The sequence below is a fragment of the Mastomys coucha genome, unplaced genomic scaffold (genome assembly GCF_008632895.1).
Source record: "Mastomys coucha isolate ucsf_1 unplaced genomic scaffold, UCSF_Mcou_1 pScaffold1, whole genome shotgun sequence".
NCBI classification, from domain to species: Eukaryota; Metazoa; Chordata; class Mammalia; order Rodentia; family Muridae; genus Mastomys; species Mastomys coucha.
In genome coordinates this window covers 61,335,880-61,351,518 of record NW_022196891.1, presented here as the reverse complement: position 1 = coordinate 61,351,518, position 15,639 = coordinate 61,335,880, and the positions used below count along the sequence as shown (strand labels likewise).

The 15,639-nt window shown below is 44.5% G+C and overlaps 1 protein-coding gene and 2 long non-coding RNA genes across 8 annotated transcripts in view; 2 read left to right on the top strand and 1 right to left on the bottom strand.

Annotated features, from left to right (window-relative positions):
* The window catches only part of LOC116102658, a 3,828-nt gene extending 2,193 nt beyond the window's left edge, over positions 1-1,635 (top strand). Inside the window, exon 2 of the long non-coding RNA XR_004123253.1 lies at positions 1,225-1,635. This is a non-coding gene — a long non-coding RNA (uncharacterized LOC116102658). The remainder of the gene's footprint in view (positions 1-1,224) is intronic.
* Scyl3 (SCY1 like pseudokinase 3) overlaps positions 1-12,528 on the bottom strand; it is a 25,066-nt gene extending 12,538 nt beyond the window's left edge. The window contains exons 1-7 of one of the 6 annotated variants that reach the window (XM_031387533.1): positions 12,169-12,528; positions 9,210-9,424; positions 7,555-7,740; positions 5,807-5,920; positions 3,711-3,767; positions 2,484-2,586; positions 1,246-1,357 (exon numbers count right to left, since the gene is read on the bottom strand). In XM_031387533.1, the coding sequence (XP_031243393.1) occupies positions 1,246-1,357; positions 2,484-2,586; positions 3,711-3,767; positions 5,807-5,920; positions 7,555-7,740; positions 9,210-9,374 (737 nt within the window). In that variant the 5' untranslated portion in view covers positions 9,375-9,424; positions 12,169-12,528. Of the gene's footprint in view, positions 1-1,245; positions 1,358-2,483; positions 2,587-3,710; positions 3,768-5,806; positions 5,921-7,554; positions 7,741-9,209; positions 9,425-11,435; positions 11,552-11,768; positions 11,883-12,168 lie in introns of those variants that run through there. The other 5 variants (XM_031387523.1, XM_031387501.1, XM_031387509.1 and 2 more) reach the window with 5 other exon arrangements.
* Positions 11,878-15,639, top strand: part of LOC116102653 — an 18,701-nt gene continuing 14,939 nt past the window's right edge. The window contains exon 1 of the long non-coding RNA XR_004123252.1: positions 11,878-11,948. This is a non-coding gene — a long non-coding RNA (uncharacterized LOC116102653). The remainder of the gene's footprint in view (positions 11,949-15,639) is intronic.

The window sequence follows — 15,639 nt, the reverse complement described above, 5'->3', positions numbered from 1 at the left end:
GTATTTCTAGGCTGTAACATTTGTTGCAGAGTTTCAATTTTTTTAAGTCTAAAAAATAAAAGAACCTTTAAAGATTCATGTCAAATCTAAGTGGAGCTGTGCATGCCAAAGCCATGCCATGCGAGCCTGCAGGGGTCTCCCCATTCACCTGCAGCTGAGCTAAAGCCCAAGCCCTGTAATTGAATGGAAGTGCTGCCTCAGGGAGGGAGCTGCCTGCTCAATCCTGCTGCTTCTGGCAGTTTGCTCCTCCTGCCACTTAGAGGGATGTCTGAGGTGTGGCCTGAAATGTGCTTTGATGATTTTCTACCCTCTGTACCATCATTACACATTCCTTAAAGAACTTGCATTACATGTAGTGGTAACAATTTACTATAATGAATTATCTTTGTAGAGATTATGATATTGTAAGAAATAAAGTATTTCTAAAAATTATCTACAAATTCAAGATAATAATTGTTGGAAGACTTATAAATACAAATATATACAATTGTATTTGCCAATTTAAGAAATAGATGGAGGAGGGAACCTGTTATATTGGGAAAAGTTGAAAACATTTTCTCAGAAACATAAATGCCAACTGTACTTGTGGTAAGTACAGGCACTATCTCAGTGACACCCTGCTACACGGTGCCTCTCTAGAGGAGCCTCATCTTCCTTGGGGCGGCAGTAGCCCTCCTTCTGCTCTGATTCCTTCCCAGCTCTCTAAGTAGAAACACATAAAGATATCTTGTTTAAGAAACATCTGTTAGCTTTGTTAATAAAATTCACAGACATGGAACTAACCTGGGCACAAGCCTGTGGTTACAGAAATGAAAAACATAATTAAAACTAACCTTGAAGTTTCAAAATCATCTGTGCACCTGGGAGTGTTTATTCTGTGCCCTTCCCGCTGACCAATGTCTATATACTACGAGATGAAGGGAACCATCTACTGCCAGATGAAACGCAAATCTGCCCCCTCTCAACAGGACAAGTTCAGAGAACACATACCCATGATGCAGCCGCAGCAGAAAGGCGGGGCCATGCTTATCGACTTTATCTACTTTGTCAATTAACTTCCAACTGTAAATTATTTGACACAGATTAGTTTCTTTATAATCAAAATTCCTAATGAATCTGGATATAATTCCTTTATGACAGCTAAGAATTTTTAAAACTTTCTGTGATAGAAACCTGAAAGGCAAACCAATCTCTCTCTCTTCCTCTCAATTTCCCTCTCTGTAGCACGTCACATGATGCCCTCACCTGAAGAAATCATGGGACAGTAAGGTGCTGAGTGCTGGCCGACACTTCGGCGTGGGATTCAGCAGAGCTGAGTGCAGGGTCTGTAGGAAGCTGGAGAGAACATCCGCTGAAACTGAAATCCAGAGCTACAGTTAGTTCCAGGCCTTCTCCCTCTTTCCGGACCTCTCTAGCTGGAGACTGATGAGAGCAAAAACCAACCTGTAAAAGCCCAAGCAAACAGAGCCCTGGCTGTTGCTACATGACTTCTGCTGGTTTAGGCCAGACGCCTTGGCAGGTATCCAAAGCTGTCTTGTCGGCACAGCCCATAGTACCCCAGGGGCCTCCCTTCTCCATGCTCCCATTTCCTGATTGTTAACACACTCTGATCCAAAAAGAATGGTTCAAAAGGTGGAAGGTTTGAAGGCTCTTTTTGGTTAGGCTCTTCTCAAGAGAGTTAACTAAATGCCTGTATTTTCAATTTATCTACACATTTGTTACCATTATAGGTGTGTTGGAGAGTGGTTAGTTCAAAAAAACAAAACCAACAATGCCTTAGAGCTTTAGGGCTTAATTTTCAAACATTTAGGAGGGGCAGTTCAAGTTGACAGCTAACAGAAACATCTAACAGACACGGCACATCCTGGTAGAAGCTATGCACTGCAGAAGTGTCAGCAGAATAAGACAGGCCACTAAAGGATCAAACGTGGCACCCGCCGCAGTAACCATCACAGGTGCAGAGTTATGTTCTAGAGTTCATCCCGGGACACTGACACAGGCTGCCCAGCATGCAATTAGAGAAGATTGAGGGGAGTAGAGACCTGTCTTTAAGTAGCCCAGCCTTAGGAGGGCACGTAAGAAAATACAGTACGTAAATTATAATAGAAAAAAAATTAATGGCTTTGAAAGCATAAAGAAATCTTGAGCCTGATTTTGAAATTAATTTAATAAAAACACTGAGTGGTGCTTCACTATTGAGGCCAGCACAGCTCAGTCACTGGGGGCTGTATTCACAGCAAGACAGCTGGGGAGCAAAGCCAGGAGACAAGCACATACAGCAGGGAAGCCACTGTGCAAAGGGCTTTCTACTGAAAAGTCTTTTTTGTTGTTCATACTCCTGCTGCTGCTATCTGTCTACATAAGCTGCTGGTGGACAGCAGCTTCCTCACTGCAGTAAAGCTATAGTCTTGGATTCTCATGCAGAGGGGTTAGGGATGCTTTCCTCCTTAGTCTGTGCATGCAGCAGTTCGACTCCAACTCACCCTGCTCATTGAAGATGGGGAGCAAGCTGTCCACCAAAGTTCCAAAGGAATAGGCATCCCGGGCGTGTCCGTGGGACTCTGGAAGGGCTGAAAATTCTGGAGACTAAATGCATGAAAGACTATTAGAACTAGAGGACCTGCTTTATAAGCTGTCGCCAACATTCTCCCATATTTGCATTTATTATTCTCAAACCTAACTTCATGGCACCACACTCCACAGGCTTTAGGAACTATTAGTTCAAAGTATATAACAAGTAGGTGCCAATGAAACTGTATGCCAATGAAACAGCAGATCTTTCTCCAAAATGGAGAGACTTGAAACTACTAGTTGATGGGCTTATCAAAGACTTAAAAATATCTGTATATGAACAAAAAGAAAAAAATCATGATATAATACATATCTGTGGCTTTCTGAAATGTGTTAACCATAAGCTAGAATAAAATATATATAGATTAAAATACACATAGGTATATATTATATATATATATATATACATATTATAGTCTAATATACACACATAGGTATATATTATTATATATTACATATATACATATTATACATAGTCTAATATACACATATATATATATATATATGTACACGATGAAACCAAAGTCATAAAACAATGGTTTTCCTTATAATCTGCCATGCCCAGTAATACTTTCTTCTTTTCAACTTTTTCAAAGTCTATGTGTATAAAACAGATTTGGCTGAGCCTGAGATTACATTTCTAGCTGGGCCTGTATTTCCTGTAGAATATTAACAACCTGGAGGTTGGTACTTATTTTAGGGCTTGTAAGGGGCAGTGCTTCTGAATTTACAACTAACTGGTCTTTCCTCACCATGATAGTAACAAGTACTCTTCCATACATCACAGAATTCCAGCTAGGTAGACGAGTGGCTGGAATGACAAACAGGAAAGGATGGGGTTACTGCTCCCTAATAATTACGGTGCCCAGAAAAGCAGCAATCGTTTATCATGAAATAAACTCCATTGCTGGCCACACTGGAACATCTCCATCTTGATACAAACAAAACTGTAAGCTGGTTCCTTAACTGGGATATTAATCTTGGGCATCTTCAATATCAGAGGCATCATGAGGCATCTATAATTTATAATTTAGTAAGGAATGGGTAGAGGAAATGGTAAGGTTTGTTCTTCTTTTAAGAGTTACACTCCATTGCACAACAGAGTCTGACTTACAGCTGCACTAAGAGCTTTTACTTACCATCTCCTCAGGAGGAATAGATGCCAGGTCTCTTACTGACTGGATACTCCTGAGAAACTAGACAGAAAAGACAATTAAAAATAACTCATATACATATTTGGTAAATTAGTCCCTTAGCTCAATCTATAGAAGCAACAGCAGTAGAAGCGGAGCTGTAAATGAAACCTTTCATTCGAAGCTACACATTCAGTATACAAAGTTAAAACCTTCCTAATCATTGTGAATATAGTTCCCAGCACAGCACTAGTCTGAGGAAAAGAATAAACATCAGCTCTTCTTCCCATCTGTTGGTCTGAGAGACACCCTTTGTTGTCAGAGGACCCTGGACCTATTCATGTTCCCACATGGATATTAATGGCTAAATTTGGTCCGATGTGGCACATGCTTGTATTGCTCACTAGTAAGGAAGCTGAAGTAGGAAGGTTACTTGAGCCTGTAAGTTCAAGACCAGCCTGGACAACACAGTGAGATCCTGTTTTTAAAAAGCAAGCAAGCTAACTGTTCACCACAGACCAAAAAATTTATCATACAACTTACCACTAAATCATGGGTATATTCCATTTTGCTGTCAAGTCATAAAATCTGAGGCTCCTGTGGGCTGTACAGATAAAACCACTCCAGGGAATAGGTACACCTATTCACCTACTCAAGATTGTTTCTGAAAAGCTTACATGCCCGAAATGGCAGTGAGTGTAACAGCTCTCCTGTCCCCAGGCAGGACTCAGAACCCAGAGAGAAGCTAACGATTCTAATAAACTGTTGAGTACCATGGAAGCCAGGAGTGATTAATTCTTTCAGATAGGGAAGGGTTCAGAGATGGGACTTGGGCTCCACTTTACATGCGTTTCCATTTTCTAGGGGGACAATGGGAAGGAAGACGACACTCTGGCAGCAGAACTGCATCCAAGAGGGGAGGGGAGCCTCACAGCTGTTCCACGTAGGCAGCAGCTCAGGAACGGAGGGTGCTAAGCAGAGCTGAGGCAGCATGGGCAGGCTGTGAGGGACACTGTCTATGCCATGGGAAAGCACTTATGCTATGAACTACATGCTAATTAAATCTGAGGTGAGTTTAGAGGAGAAAGTGCAACAGACAGACAGAAGTAATGAGAGAATACAGAACTGGCAGCATCAGACTGGAGCACCAGCTCATGCAGGTGTCCATTACCAAGCCTAAGTGTAGAAATATCCCTCGAAGACAGACTGAACCAATGTATCACAGGGAGGCAGGTCAAAAGTGCTTCCCTATCTTCCAGAGACCCCAAGTTCAGTTCCCAGCACCCACGTAAGGGGACTCATAACTGCCTGACTCCAGGTGCAGGGGATCTAACACCCTCTTCTGGCCTATACACACACACACACACACACACACACACACACACGCACGCATGCACACACAAACGCACACATGTATGAATGTACTCTATATACCTTTTTAAAATGACAGTGAGCCAATACTTCCACAGAGACATTATAAAGGGAGTGGCTTTTCTTTTCTTTTAAAAAGAGTGCAAATGGTGAAAAAACAAACAAATAAACAAACTAGAGAATAGTGCAGTTTGTCCACTAGGAGGGAAATGTATAGACTTGTCAGATAAAATTATAGAAGTACCATGGCAGCAACAGCTCAGCTCACAATCCCAATAGAACACAGTGTACTGACACAGCACCTTACACATTGTTCAATGAATACCTCTGGCCTCATAATAGACAGGTACTATTCCAGGAAGAGATATAAAAATAAGGCACTTAACTGCTGGAATGGAAGAGAGACATAGAGCTGATCTCAGTAGTAAGCATAAGCCATGTGAGGCACAAGTACTTGGTAAGGAACAGAGAGGCAGGCAACTGGCTTACATGTCTGAATGGACCGCTACCTCTCAGCCTTAGGTCCCTGACTGTCTAACTGAGTAGGGAATACATGAGCCTCATACTTCTTTGAGGAATAGCCATTATATTTTAACTTTCCTGAACTTGGGCATTAACAAACAGTTAATGTCGTCAAGTCTAAAATCATGGTAACCGTGCAGAAAAGTACCTGGGGAAGAACCCATCCCAAGTCACCACATCTCCATGAAGAGAGCTGCCACCTGGCTCACCTCTGGTGTGGCCTGAGGAACTTTGCAAACAGTCTCCATGCCTCCAAGCTTCCAGTGCCCATCCTCACTCACAAAAATAGATGATAAGCAGACATTGTTGTGTGTCAGATGTCCCTGGGGGGAAGAAACAAAAATAGAACAGGAAGAAGATTGGCACCCCAATATTTGAAGGTTTTAAACAATTTAATACTAGTTACCACAGACAGGTCAATGTGATTCTTGGCACCTGCAGCAAAGCAAATGGAGCTGTGATTAGAAGGACAAACCAGATGTGGTTAAAACAGGAGAGGCAGACAATGGGGCTCCACCTAGCTTTCCCCCACCCCCTCCTGCCTAGCAGGCAGGTCAAGGAAGACATCAAAGCCAATGCGTAGATGCTGTCAGTCCCAATTCTTAGGGATCAGGAGCCACAAATGTCCTTAAACATACCCAAGTCTTCAAAGCCTGGACCACTTGCTTCCAATACCTTCTACAAAAAGTATCTCGGCTCCCAAAGATTATGTCACAATCTCTCCTAAAGTCCCTCTGGCCTAGCTTCTATCAGGAACCCAGATCCACTTCAATTGAAACCTTGCTAGTCAAGAGGCAATAACGAAAACCCATCAGAAGAGGAAAATGGCATGATAAGAACCACCAGAAATTTCCCACAGACCAAAGAACAATCAAGTCTAAAGTTATTTAAAAAAACAACCAAAGCACAGAGAAATGAATATGGAGAAGGGAGAGAATGGGAGCACAGCTGACTAACAATGTTTCAAGAATCATTCAGTAAATAAAAGTACACTAGCTATGCTACTCACATGACCCAATGTGTTTGCATTTTTATACAGAAAACTCTTAGTGTATGTATGAGATGCTTCCATTCAGGGGAATGAAAGAGAATAAACATACAAATATTTGCTTGATATGCAGTGGAATAATACACTGAGTACAGTTGCCTCTGGAGGAAGAGTCAGATCCAAGGATAGGACATATTTAACCTGCTCCTCTCATCTTGTTGCTTTTCTATTATATATATTAGAATTATTCCTCCCCAATGAAGCATTAATAATAATTCTAGCTGCCATGAGAACATCAATAGACTTTGAAATTCTAAGAAGTTCTAAATTGCACATGACATTTGGAAAGCCAATCTTCCACCGAAAGAAACAACTTTAAGATGTTAAGATGAGCCTGGTACCAGTGTGTATAACAGTATGTAAAGACCTAATGCTTCAGAATGTAAGCACCACAAAACAACAGCTCAGAAATACTGACAACAAACTAAGTAAACAGAAGCAACATCGACCCCAGACATCACCAGAGCCAAGCACAAAAGCTGCGCCTCCTTGTTACGGGCTGTCTCTCCACTGGATTCACCCACTCGAATGCAAGCACTGTTTCTTCCTAAGAAATGGTTATTTCTTCCTTTGAAAGCCAAATGGAGTAGAAATTCTGAAAACAAAAAGGAACTTTGGTCTATAGCAAAGGAACTTTGGCCAAAGCTTTCTCTTAACAAATAAATACTGGCTGTAGCTGTAGTTAGACAAAGGTTTACCTACAACAAGAAGTATATGACAGTTAGCATAAATAAAGTCATGTTAGGAACTGCTCAGGGACAGAGAACTAGTTGCTGGTCCCACAAACTATCTGTGGCATCTCTTGTCCCTTCCGATTTCTTTCTGATTCTCAGTGTTATCCAAGAGCCACCACCCAGATGGCTGCTTCAGTCCCCATCAACGCCTGTGAGGAAGACTCAAGCCACTCACTCTGTCATGAAGGAAGATAAGAGCCAGCAATATGTCATAGATTCCAGCACAGACTTCTGCAGGAGACAGGGTTTCCAAGGCCACTTCCAGAGGCTGCACTCTCTCAGTGACGAGGTGAATGCCATCTGCTTCCACAGTACAAGATAAAAATCTTAGCAAGCAAGGGTGACGCAGTGTCTTTAAGTGCTTTAAAACACAAATAGAAGAGTTGATGAAGTTAATGACTCAAACCAGACTAATTACAGCTTCATACACATTGTAATGGAAGTCGTGCTTTCCCTGAAGGCCTTTTCAACCTCCCTATGTTCCCCCAGACTTCAGGAAAAACAAGAGATGTTCTCCATCTATTGACTTTTCTAAAGGAACTCATAGTGTTATAGACCATGATTCAATCAAGAACTCAACTATAGTTTTCTCTCTAGAAACTTTTTGAAGATGATGTCAATTAGATAATATGCAAAGTACGTTTTCCAAGGAACTAGCAACACATGGCCTTGCTTTAAGAAAATTGGCTAATTTACTGAATACTATTACAATATGGGGTCATATATCTTTTTTTTCTTTTTGTTGTGTGTATGCTGAGGATAGATCATGTGCTTAACCATATTATTTGAGTACTATGACTAAGCCATATCATCAGCTCAAGTCATTTTCTTCTAAGCTGTCAATATCCCCTGACATGGAACCAAATAGTAAACTGATTGCACTAATAATCTCAACCAAAGGCAGCAGTGACCAGGGGCCAAGAAGGACTTTATTACTGGAGCCAAAATGGAAGCCCCCAGAAGTCAATGATCCTGTAAGGTCTCTCACTGTCAAAGGATTTTCCCTGTCCAGGGCAGTGGGAGGCCTCCGACCGGACAGGAAAAGGGAGGCAGAGCTAGGAGTTGGGGAGAGAGAAAGAGGAGTCTCAGAAGGAGGAGGAGGAGGGGAAGCCAACATGGAGGCAGATGCACAGGAAGAGGACCCTGATCCCGTGTGGTTTAAACAGCCACAAGTAGCTAAGATTTTCACAAGGTTAGAATAATTGGGGTAAAACTTTTATCATTATCAATTGGCTCTGAAATTACTGAATTGACATCTTGTAAATTGTGATCTTACTGTTATATAAATCTGATTGGATAATTAAGCTTTAAGAGTCACGATGTACCGGGTAATTAGGTGTTGAGATGGCCGATTGTGGGGTGTGTGAGGCGCTTCCTGGAAGTGAGAGGAACTGGGGGCGGGGTGGGCAGCATCTGAGAGAGGGCCCAGCAGGAGCCCTGTGGCCTCTTGAGCCAGAGAGTTGGCAAGCTGAGATTCTGAGCAAGTGAGATCGCCTGGGATGGGGCTAGCTCCAGAGAGTTAGTGCAGTTGCACAGGAGCGTGGCCTGGCCCTGCTGAGAGTTGGTAGGTTCATTTTTTAATATTTCCCGCAACATCTCACCAAGAACCAGAGGCAGGATAAACATTCTAAGAGTAGTCATATGAAATTACCTGCCTACCTTTCTCATTAAAAGTGTGATTAAAAACCATTACAGTGAGTTTTGTGAAGGTCTTTGGCTATAGTGAAGGTACGATGGAGACAGGACAAATGTTTTTCTAACACCAAGTCATAAAATACTTCTGCATGTGGCTGTAATGAAGGTGCTATTAAGACAACTGCAGCACAGTACCTTGGCAGCCTTGTTAACCTTGTCTTCATTTTCTCGCTTATATACAAACACTGAGGCGCATTTCCCATCTTGCAGTATGGCAGGGTAAACAGCAAGTCCAGATGGTAAGGTAAATGGAGGCTCTCTCAATGTGTAGCTCTTTAAGGCGCTGTTCTCTGATCCCATCCCTGTTCTCGTGAGGCAGTAATGCAGCTCCTCCTCAATTCCAAACAGCTCTACAAACAAAGCAGAAAATGAACTGAGACATTATAGCTCGATCTGCAATATAAGCCAGGCTGGCTGATCCAAGTTACCCCAAAGTGACCATTAACAGGTACTCACTCACTCCTGCAGTGCCCACAACTGCGTCTGAGAATACAAACGGGCAACGAACAGCAAGTTATCCAGGGAGAATTAGTTTTCCTTCAGAGGGAAGAGCTTCCAGGTGGCTACTCAATACCATGTGGTCAGCACTGAGATCATACACACAAGCACACACACACACACACACACACACACACACACACACGTACACACACATACATGCACTCACACACACTCGCACGCACACATGACATTGACAGACTGAGCAGGCTGTACTTCTGTATTTAGGAGTACACACACATGTAACAAGAAAAAGAGATGATGGATTTGAGAGAGCAATGGCGAGGAGGATGCATGGGAAGGGTTGGAGGGACGACAGGGAAAGAGGAGAATAATATAATTAAGTGTAGTTCCAAAAAATAAAAAATATCATATAAAAAGGGAATGATATCAAGAACAATACTAAAAATCCAACAGTCTCAATTACACAAAACAGCCATGTTTTACTGGAACAACTGAGTAAAGCAGTGCATGCAGACAGAGAAAGCAGCTCTGCTCTTGTGGGGATGGATGTGGTGGTCCCTGTGCAGTGAGGGCCTTCCTCCTGCTTCCTGGCCAAAGAGCAGTCAAGTCACAGACTATCATTAGTATCCACAACAGGAATGAATGGGGCAGGCTGGCCAGACCACTGTTTCCTCCACGGAACTGAACTAGGCAACATTTTTCTTTATCACTAGTAGCACATCTGAAGCTGGGGGCACCATGAGGTGGATGGAGCTGGGGCTATGGCAAAGAATGGCCCCATGGAAGCAAAAAAAACGTGGCAGGAACCAAGGAAGTGAGTGGTCAGCAGGATAATGAAGGCACAGGCTAGGGGAACGGCTGCTTTATAGAAACGCACGGGCATCCTCCATCTCAGATCTGCCTTATGCTTGTAGTAGGATGAGCAGCTGCTTTCCAATCCAGTTTTTCCACTGCCTGAACCCTTGTGGAATCTGCAGCTTCCTTGATGAGACCAGAGTGGGCCTACACTCTCTGAGACCAACTGACACTTCTACTCTGACCTCTGCCTGACCTACCAGTGAGAACATAGGTGTGAGTTAGGGAAGGGTTACTTTGAAAAGTGTGGAGCTAGCCCGCATTCTTGCCTCACTACGAAATAAGTTTTCAAAATTAATAAACAATAAAGGAAAAGCAGAGCAGGTGAGGAACTTCTTGGCAGGAAAACCAGTTTACTTTCGTCAGTCCTGAAGGGATACCTCGTTCACCGACACTAAAGGGCTATTCCAGCAGAGGCAAAGGCAAGGGCAATGGCATTCGGCTTACTTATCTCCAACGGTAGGAACCAAGTCCTTATTGGAATATTGGCCCTTAGTTTATCTCTTAACCCTAATTCAATGCTATGAATACAAACAGATGATACCTTTAGATTTACAAAAATATTAGGAAGATACTGACACCAGTCATCTTTCACAGTGGTACGCTGCCCATGACCCTAAGAAAAAGCACCGGTAAAAAGGGAGGGCTCGATTTCTACTGAAGCGAATGGAATGCCTTGTACAGAGTTCTGGGCCCAGTACAGTAGGGAAAAGGTGCCGAGGGCTGGACTTGAGAACACCGAAAGCAGTCACTCTGGTTCTTCCTACACCTGTATCCAAGAGGCAGGACCGCTCCTGAAATCAACCGTGCTTTGAAAACTAGAGAATGCAGCTGAAAGGAACTTCCTGAAATGCAAGACTTAAATAACACTCCCAACTCTAGGTTGTTTTTTTTTTCCCCCTTGGTTTGGAAAGTAAGAAGGGAAATACGAAATAGTGACAGGTGGCTTTGAAAGTTCACACGAAAACAAACAAACAAACAACAACAACAACAAAAGAAAGTTCACACGAGGTAGAAAAGGATATTCTAATACAGCATACGCACTTTATGGAATACACCACTTATACTTCCTATAACGAAACGCCGAGTTGACAGTCTGGATGTGACTCTACCCCACAGCTGTCTTTAATCTAAGTCCCTCCCTCCTTTTTATTTCTTTGGCTTCAGGTGAAGCTTCTGAAGGGACCATCAGCGGTTTGGGAGCGCCACATACGACGTATCCTCTGAGATAAGCACGGTCCTCTTTAGTTCTCCCAACAGTTGAGAGTCTCTTCGGTCCTAGTTCCCTTCGCTTCAAAGAGCCAAAGGTTATGACTTGCCCGAGAGTCCCAAGGATATTTATTCGTTGGCACTTAGATGCTGGGTGACAAATCTTACCAGCAGCTCTGTCTCAGACACGCATGTTCCCTGTCAGGAGCTCAACCGCTGACAAGCAAAACCATGAAGTCTCTGCGGACTAAAAGTACTCCGAGGTCCGACCTCAGCTCAGAGTCCACACGAGTCCCTCAACCGAGCGGTAACCGGGATCCCAGGACTCAGCAAAAGCGACCTTGGGAGGTAAGTTATCTTTATTCTACACGTGAAGCCGGGGGTTGAGGGCACCGCGCGGCCTTCCGGCTGGCCTCCAGGCCCGGCTCTTGGCCCTCCACCGGCCTCGGCCGGCCGGGGTCACCCGGGCAGCGCTCAGCCGGCAGCCCCGGGCTGGCTGTCGTGCGAGCGGCGCCCCCGCTCCCTTCCCTGCCCTTCCCGCCGCCCAGGCCGCACGGCTCCGGGTTACCTGCGGGCGGGCGGCGGGAGGAGGCTGGTGGCTCCGCTCCCTCTTCGCCCGCGGCGGGCTCGGACGTTCAGACCGACCACGCTTCCTCCACCCACCGTCAGCCCGGAGGACCCGGCTCAGGCAGCTCCGACGAGGGCCCGGAAGCAGGGCGACTGACCGGCCTTCAGGTCCTCCGACGCCACCACCGAGGCGCGAACCCGGAACCGAGCTAGAGCGGCCGCACTGGCGCTGCCAGGGCGCGGGCCGGGTTTAGGTGTGGGCGCCAGCGGGGCCTGCGTCCCACGCCTGCTCCCGGCAGCCGGCTCTGGCTGCAGGGAAGCCTCTCTGCGTGTGTTTTCAGCGTCACGGCAGGGGTGTCCTGGTTTTAATGTTTGGGTTTTTTAACCGGCCACTTTTGAGTTAGTTTCCGCCCGAATCCAAAATGGCCGCCTCTGGCTTCAGACAAGTAAGGGGGCGGGGAGGGGGAGAAGAGGAGTTTGGGGCTGAGCCAGAACTTTTCCGGTTGTAATTCCCTTCAGCATCCTGGACACCTTGATTGGCCTGCTGTCGGAGAAGATTTTTATTTTTTATTTTTATTTTTTTTAAACTACTTGTGAAGTTTTCAGAAGTCTTAAGGTGATTCACACTTAACACTTAAGGCTTAAGGTTTCAGATGGAAAACGTGGAATCATAATTCAGCGGAAAAGTAAAATTAGAAGGCATATCACTCAAGACGGAAGAGGATGGGGCAGGAGGGAAGAAAGTGAAGAGGAGAAAAGGGGAAGGGAGGAGAGGGGAAGTAAAGGGTGAGAGGAGGGAAAAGGGGTGGGAGAAAGGAACGGAGGAAGAGAAGGCTATACATGTGATAGAATTACCAGCTCCAATATCAGCTGACTTCTCGTTCTTCTCGCAAGTTCACCTTCGGTACAATAGCCGAAGACTAAATGATCAACCAATTTGCTGTGGGAGGTCGCAACCTCTGCCCTCCTGGCAAAGAAGGTGGACACGGATAAAGTAATATCAGCTGTCCTGTAAGGCAAGGCAGCATGAGACTGGGACTGATCAGTTTGTTTTGTTCCTTTTTTCCTGGAGGAGTAGAATTGAGTCACTTCAACCAGGACGTGAAATCTGCCGTGAACACGATTGCTTTCCTGATTCGCCCCTATCCTGTATCTTCAGCCCTGAGTGCTTGCTGGCATTCTCATCCACTCTTTGATCACTAATCTGAGTCCAGATGTGGGTGCATGTAGCTTGTTTTCCCAAACACCTCTAAAATTAAACAATAGAAGAAAATTCCCCGCTGAATGTGTAAGACAGGATTGGAAGAGACACACTCAGTATTTTCCCTGCCCACTCTTTATCTATTCGCTTCATTTATCTCTGGTGTCACTCAGGTCTCTAAGTAAACCATCTCTTAAATCTCTGCATTAAGATTCCAGATGTTTTGAGACCACAGGTTAATTTGTATATTTCCCCCTCAATAGGGTATGCCAATCATTCTGTCCAGTGGACATTTGATTCTGTAGGAAAAGGGGTCAGTATGGTGCTGGCACATACAGATTCAGCTATCCTGACTGGAGTTGGGTGACAAAGCTTTGTTAGTGTGGTTAAGTGTGTGGAGGACAAAGGACAACCACTGGTGATATTCCTCAGGAGGTACATGGACACGGTCTGGAGATAAGCTCTTTCACTGGCTTGCAACTCATTGATTAAGCCAGGCTCTCTGTCCAGGGGGTCCCAGAATCCACCTGCCTTTGCTTCCCAGTGCTGGGATTCCAGACTCCTGCCAACACTCTGCATTTTTAAACATAGAGTCTAGGGATCAGACTCAGGTTCCAAGCACTTTACTGATTGAGCTATCTCCTAATGCCAGACCCCAAGATTACAGATTATTTGCATATGAGCCTTTGTGTAGATTTTGGGCTCACTAGATTCTTATATTTGAATGGAAGGCTGAATGGTACCTTGCAACCTTTCAGTCTATTTTAATTATTTTGAAATTACTCATTTTGGCGGTGAAAATTCACTTTTTAATATCCTTTAAAAACACCATTAGTCTATATTAGATATGAGAAGGGCATTAGCTGTAGCAGCTGTCTCTAAGTATAGGTTTCTGATTGAATCTTTCTGATGCCAACCCAAGTGTAAAATGCTTCTTAGTCTCCAAGTGGACAGAGTTTAAGTAAAGAGGAAATAATAGATGTGTTGAGTTGTCTGGGTCTTGTAAAATGGCCCCGGGCCTTACTTTAGCACCCCTGACTCCACAATGGAAGGAAGCACCATCCAGGCTGTAAAGCTCATCATGTAGACAGCACCACCCACCGAAACCAAACCAAAGACCTAATCCACCAAAGCCCCCTGTTCTGTGAAAGCCTCTGAATGGACTAACCTTGATTACTTAGCTTCTGTAGTTCTGCTTCTGGCTGACTGTTCATGTTAACTGAAGTATGTCAACTCAAAACATGTTTTTTTCTGCTTAAAATCTCACCCTGAGAAAGGCTCGGTGCTCCACGGATATCCTGAGCACCCAATGTAGCCGTTGGCTGTCTTAAAACAAAACAAAACAAAACAAAACAAAACCAAAACTTTCTATTGGCTTAAACTCGTGTCTGAGCAGTCTTTTTGGAGAATACCCCACAATATTTCTGGATACCTCAGGAGATCCCAGAGACTGCACTTCAAGATACCGGGGAGAGGGGACAAGGTGTCTCAGAGACCCTTGGGTCAAGGAAGAGTTTGGTGGTCAAGGGACTCCTAGGGGGTATGCAAGCCCAGATGTTCAGCTCCTCAGAGCTCTCTTTAATCACTGCCTAGGGTTTTGGAGGGGTCTGACAACTCCACCCCAAAAGGAAACAGGTTGCCTTGGTCTGTGACCTCCGGAGGTGAGTCGGGTTAAGGGGTTACAAAACGTTGGCTTAGAAAGTCTAGCTTTATGGAAGACTACCTATCTTGGCCACCAGCCAGGGAGAGGCAAAAGGAGCCTGTCTCAGAGAAGGACTGAGCTTCAGATCTCAGCTCCAAAGACTAAGAGGGAGGTTTGAGAGTTTGAGATCTGAGAGGTAGGTGCGGCAGGTTATTGCTGCCTCTGGATACCAGAGTTTGTGGAAATAGCAAGGCCTCTATTCATCAACACAGTGTGTGTGTGTGTGTGTGTGTGTGTGTGTGTGTGTGTGTGTGTGTGTTGGGGTAGGGGGTGAGGGGTGAGGGGCACTAAACCCTCAATCTGGACTGAGAATAAACAAGACAAAAGGGGTTTTAACCTAAACTTTGGGGTCATGGCAACATCCTGTGATATACTTGCCAAAATGATTGGATCCTGTAGCCACAGGTTGTACCCACCTGTATAAGAGCTGTGGTAGCTATTTATTGCTAACCTAGTACAAGAAAGCAAAGATGTTAACTATGGAGCAAGATCTTATACTCACCTCGAAGTGGTGACACATGCCTTTAATCCCAGCACTTGGGAGGCAGAGGCAGGTGGATTTCTGAGTT